At 55.6% G+C, this 6,000-nt stretch overlaps 1 protein-coding gene across 1 annotated transcript in view; it reads left to right on the top strand.

Annotated features, from left to right (window-relative positions):
• The first annotated feature begins 5,080 nt into the window (after positions 1-5,080).
• Positions 5,081-6,000, top strand: part of XYLT1 (xylosyltransferase 1) — a 301,015-nt gene continuing 300,095 nt past the window's right edge. Inside the window, exon 1 of the mRNA XM_060120268.1 lies at positions 5,081-5,495. Coding sequence (XP_059976251.1) covers positions 5,142-5,495 — 354 coding nt within the window. The 5' untranslated portion in view covers positions 5,081-5,141. The remainder of the gene's footprint in view (positions 5,496-6,000) is intronic.

The following is a 6,000-nucleotide window of genomic DNA, read 5'->3' as shown; positions in this document are numbered from 1 at the left end:
TGACCCCCACCCCCCAAGCTACCTTGCAAATTGGTGGGGTTTTCTTCTGCACAGGATGGATGCCAGTTCCACTTAGGACCCCTGCTTTTCCTTGCTGTTTCCTGCAAATCTTTTTTACAGGAAAGTACTGTCTGCTGTCAGAGGAAAGTTATTTGCTACCTAGAGCTCCCTCTGCTGATACAGTGGGTGGATGGTTCTCTGGAAAAGCTGCAGGTTTCAGAAGCACAGCTGGAAGTCTGGCGGGACATGTCCTCTGCCTAAGCCTGTGGTCTGAACAGAGGCTGTTTCCTTCTCTTGGGTTGGGTTGGGGGGTGTGTGGTACAGGTGATGCGTGTTCATGGCTTCATGTGCTTCTGGGGGCCCGAGGGAGGGGCTTTGGGCATCCTGGCTCTTCTGACCTCCAAGCGCCCTGGAACCCTGGTGTTTGCATGCACTTGTTGGAGAGAATTGGGAATTCCTGGGGATAGGAAGATGGATGTTCCATGCATAGCTCTCCTGACACTCAGGAACAGGTGACCCATGTTGATGATTTCTCTCTGATGCAGAAGTGAAACCTAGGGGGAGGTTTTTAATTTTTTAAGAGCAAAGTCAGGGTCAATTTATAGAGTCTGGATAAAAAAAGCCTCTAATAAACCAAAAAGAAACAGGCACATGCTTAAGATTTAAAAAAATAATAACCATGTATTTGACTAAATTTATTCTTAGACTGAAGTTTATTTAAATTCAGAAGAAGGCATGTCAAGCCCTAGGTCTCTGGTACCTTCTGCCAGAACTATTTGAGAGAAGGGGAGAGCATTTCCTTACAGACCAGCCTGCTAACATTCCTTCAACTCTGCCATTGGTCAGTGCCAACATCTTATAGGAAATATATGACGCCGCTTTCCTGCCCCTGCCCCCTAGTAAACTTAAGAAATAGGTATTACTCTCTTTCACTTTTTACACATGGAAATATTGAGGTCTGGTTAAACAACTTGCTTAAAATCATACAACTGAAAAGTTGCTGTGATGGGGTCTGCGAACTTGTGAGCACCAAGCTCCACTCGCCAGCTGTCTTGCCGCTGGAGGAACACACCAGGCTCATTTCCAGCTGCACGCCTGTCACTGGTGTTCATTGCTCAACCAAAGTGGACTCAGTGCCCTGCACTATGGAAAGTGCCAGAGAGAGCCGAGAAGAATGAGACCAGGTCCCCGCCCTTGGGGTACTTGGCAGTCCTCCATCAAAATCAAGGACTAGGTTTAGTGCCACTTCTTCTAGGCTGCCTTCCCTGACTATGCTTTTTCCCCTCTTATATCTTTAGACACTGCCTTACTGTTATAAATGAAATCAATAATGCCTTACCTTTATTGAGCACTTACTGTGTGCCAGTCTCTATAGAAAAAAATCTTTACATGGGTTATCTAATTTAATCCTTACAAGAAATCTATGAGAAAAGCCCTATTATTATCCCCCCATTTTACAGATAAAAAAAACGAGGCATAAAGAAGGGAACAACTGATGCTGAAAGTCTCAGTTAAAAAGCGGCAGAGCTGGGAATCTGACAGACAGCTCCTTGAGGGTGAAGACCGCCCCCGCCGCTTCTCCTTCCGATTTCCCTCTCGGGCCCGAGCCTAGTGCTGGGCAAACCAGGAGCTCAAAACTACTGATTCACTGATCTACTCTCCTCTCATTGGAAAGCAGTGATGAAACAAGATTTGGGGATGGGGAAGGGAAGGGAATCCCACAAATCAGCTGGAACTTCTTTTGAGCTCTGGCTCTCAGTTAATGCAAGGTAAGAATCGTACTTAAAAAGAAAAATTCCTTAGGGAATCTTCCTCATTTCTATATCTCGCTTGCCCAGCATGACGCCTGGCACATAATAGGGTCCAATACATCTGTGTTGAATGACTGAATGAGCTTTAAATATTCTCAAGAAACTTGCTGCTTTGCTAACGGCTGCTGCTGCCAGAGTCTCAGGCAGTGCTTGAGCTCCACGAAGGTGCCTGAAGGTGCCTGAGGTGCTGCTCGTCTGTCTTGGGGCAGGAAGGTGGTCCCTAGAATCCTGCCTTCCCACTCCTCTATCTCAGGTGATTTTTCATCCTAAAAACCTCACATAAGCTGTTTATGGCACCCATAACCTGCCCGGAGCTTTTAAACCTCTTTTGCATGTGGCATTTTAGGAGTTGAGATAAACAAACCACTCTCTCTTTCTCCAGGGACTTGGGGGCCTGGATCCTTAACCTCACTCCTTCAGCCTGTGGCCCTCGAGGGAGCTGAACCAGAGTGTGGGCCCCAAAGGACTGTGGTTAAACGTATCACGTGGAGGAAGCAGATAACATCATTGCTGCTTAGAGGAAAAACGCAGCAGAGCCGTTGAAGCAAAGACGGGCCAGAGGGCAGGGATGACAAGAGTCTCCAGGGCAGCCTCTGCTGGATTGGAAAGCTCTCTTTAGACACTGAGGAAGAGTTTGGGGGACATGACATGATGATCTTGGGGACCATCTCATCCAATCCTTCATTTGGCATTAAAGAAACTGAAGTCCTGGGAAAGGAGTGGCTTGCCCAAGGTCACGTAAGCATCACAGTGTCTGCATAGAGTAGAAGCAGCCTCCCCGGCACCTATTCCCACCTTCCTGTCAGACCCTGATCCCTATAGAACATCCAGGTGGTTGTAGGGAAGCTGGCTTCGCCCCAGTGCCAGAGGAGGTATATGGGACCTTGGCCAAGCTGATCAGCACATTCTATCTTTCTGGCCACAGTGCTTGGTTTAGGGGTGACCTATGACCTAAAGCTGGTTCAAAAAGAGAGAATATCTGGACCTTTGAGGAGAATGCTGGGAAATACTGACCCTCCTTCTCCTGGGCTAGAAATGAACAAAGGATACAATTAACTGATGCCTGGCTGTGACATGAAGAGAGGACCTCAGGATGAAGCAGACCTCATGAAAGGCAGAGAGGAGAGATGGAGAGTAAAAGAGTCCTAGGTCATAGTTCTGCGTTGCTGGATCAAACTTCACCTGATATCTTTACTCTGGAACATTCGGTTATATGATCCAGCAAACTCTATTTTTAAAGGTATAATAAATGCTTTATTACTTGTAACCAAAATATTCCCAGGTGATAAACAGATGACAGAAGACTTGTGGCATGGCCATAGGAGCTTGCCTCTGTTCTAGCTCACTCCTTGTTAGGTGGGCTAAGCGCAAGGGGGAGGCCTCTATGCTTGGCCACACGGCTGGCCAGGCTTGGATAGTCTGAAGGCTGAGTCTCGTTTGAAGTTCAGACCACTCCCCACCCCACCCCACCAGCTGGCATTTTACACTCCCAGTTCAGGGAAGTGGGCTGGCTTATTACATGGATCCAGAAAGCATCTTTTTGGTGGCCACTCCTGCCCCACCCTCATGAACCCATAGCACTTTGTGCACATCTCCAAAGTGACACCGACCTCACTGCTTGTTAACGACTGACATGCACATCTGGCTCCTCTAGACCCCAAGCTTGCTGAAGGGGAAATTAAGCCTTATCCACCTTTGGATTCCTGCACCTCGCCCAGTGTCTGACACAGCTTGATGTCCACAGACTGTCATTGAGTGGATGAAACAATCTCTTCCCTGCCTCCTCTGATGGATCCTCTTTATTCCTTCACTTTCCTCCCTTAAAATTAGGATCTGGTTTACAAACACAGTGGACAAGATGCAAAACGTTCACCCCAAGTCCAAGATTGACAAGCTGGGGATTTGATCTGCTATTGTATTCTGATAGTGCTAAGTCCTGTCTGGGCCACCCACTCCCTCTATCCGCTCACCATGTGTTCAGGGCTGCTGGGCAAGAGGACAGGGGAGGGAAAGACTGAGTCAGAGAAGGCTGACTATGAAACTTGAGTCCGTTGGGATCGTCAGCCTTAACTGTCATTGGCAGAGGAGGAAGCTCAGGCCCAGGGAGGAGTCCTCCTGGCTCAAGGTCACCAGGACAGTCCAGCGCTGATGGGAAAGAACTCCACTTTAGAAGGCAAGACCTGTTCTCCCAGGAGGTGAGCCCTGTGCAGTCAGGAAGGCGGGCTTCAGGGTGGATGAGAAGAATGGACCTGGTGGAAGGCAGGGGCCAGACTTTGGGGCTTGCAGCCAGTGAAGGTTGAGAAACTCCACTGGGTCTCCCTTTCCCCATGAAAGCACTTGCTTGCCAACTGGGTTTGGAAGTCTCTTGGCTTGTTCGTCCTTAGGGATCAGAGAAGTGACTCAATAAAGCACTTAGTACATCTTTGGCAGTAGAGGGTGGGGTGTGATCCAGAAGTCACTCACACTCATTTGTAGCCTCCTCCCTGCCCCTTCAAGCCAGGGATCCAGGGATCCGCAGGGTGAGCCCCTTCCCTGGCCGAGACATTCCTGACACGTTTCCCCCGTCTCCACCTGCCAAGCAGTCTCTGTGCCCGTAGAAGACACCTGGACCGCAAACTCCGGGCGGGGAGCCCGCTCCACTCAGCTGCCTCGTGCTTGCTTCCCACATGGAAGGGGATCTTAGGACCCCCAGAGCTTCCCGACCTCCCCTAGATTCTGAGCGGGCCCACCCTCACCCAAAGCTTCCCCTGCTTTTCTGACCCCTCCTCGTCTTCTCGGCCGCGGGAACTGTCCCCCTTCCCCCACCCACTCCGGCTCGGGTCCTGGGGGTGGGGTGTGGGCCCCTTCTGCTCTCCCCCACCCCTTTCCTCTCCCTCCTCCTTTTTCCTCCCGTGCTCCGCCCCCAGGCCCCACCCCTCTCCACCCCAGCCCGCTTGCCCGCAGCTTCTTCCCCACCCGCGGCGCCCCCGGCCCAGGCAAGGGGCTGCGGGGCGGGGGGAGACCCGCGGGCTAGGCCCCCGCCCTCCCCGCGCGCCCCGCCCGCGCGCGCGCGCCCGCCGCCCCCTTCCGCGGCCTCCAGCTCCCCGCCTCCCCGCCTTCCCCTCCTCCTGGTGACGTCCGGGTCCCTGCCCGTCTGAAAACTCCGCGCCGCGGCGGTGAAGGCGGCGGCAGCGGCGGCGGCGGAGGAGCGGCGGCAAGCCGAGGCGGCGGCGGCGGCCCGAGCGGGAGCCTGAGCGGCGGCGGCGGCGGCCGCGGGAGCCGCGGAGAGCGCGGGGGCGGCCCGGAGCGCCCGGGGTCCCCCGCGCCCCGCTCGCTCGCCGCGCTCCGAAGATGGTGGCGGCGCCGTGCGCTCGGAGGCTGGCCCGGCGCTCGCACTCGGCGCTGCTCGCGGCGCTCACCGTGCTGCTGCTGCAGACGCTGGTCGTGTGGAATTTCAGCAGCCTCGACTCCGGGGCCGGGGAACGCCGCGGGGGCGCAGCGGTCGGCGGCGCGGAGCAGCCGCCCCCGGCCCCGCGCCGCGAGCGCCGGGACCTGCCCGCCGAGCCGGCTGCAGCCCGAGGAGGAGGCGGCGGAGGCGGAGGCGGAGGAGGACGGGGGCCGCCGGCGCGGGCGCGGGGAGGCGGCCCCGGAGCACCCCGCGCGCAGCAGCCGGCCAGCCGAGGGGCACTGGCCGCGCGGTCGCTGGTAAGATGCCTTTTCGGCTCGCGTCCCGGAGGGAAGGAGGGAGGCAGGCGGGCAGGCGGCCCGACCCCACGCCCCCCATCCCTTGAACCCCGCTCATCAGACCGGGACTCCCCAAGCCTGCTGGCTCCACATCTCTTTGCGTGGAAGCCGGGGTTCGGTCCCTTCCCAGGCTCAGGGGCCGAGGGCTGCCCCATCCCGAGTCTGAGGACTGCCCCCTTGGGGTCTGGGGAAGTTATCTCCAGAGGAGGCGCTTTGGGGGTTACCGGAGCCTGGCTGGGCCCCTGTCTCCCGTCACTCTCGCTGGGCGCCCCGACTTGCTCTGTGCATGTGGGTGTTGGCGCCTCGCTCCCAGTCTGAGTGCCTGGACCGTGCCGGGATCCTCAGCTGCTGCTCTAGGCGGTGATGCTCACCGCATCTCTGGTTTTTGCCCAGCTGGGTGCAGGCAACTCAGTCCTCAGCTTGCTGCCTCGTTGTTTTTGCCTGGCCTGAGAGGGAGGGGGTCTGG

The sequence above is a fragment of the Mesoplodon densirostris genome, chromosome 16 (genome assembly GCF_025265405.1).
Source record: "Mesoplodon densirostris isolate mMesDen1 chromosome 16, mMesDen1 primary haplotype, whole genome shotgun sequence".
Lineage (NCBI taxonomy): Eukaryota > Metazoa > Chordata > Mammalia > Artiodactyla > Ziphiidae > Mesoplodon > Mesoplodon densirostris.
This window is presented reverse-complemented; position numbering and strand designations above follow the sequence as displayed.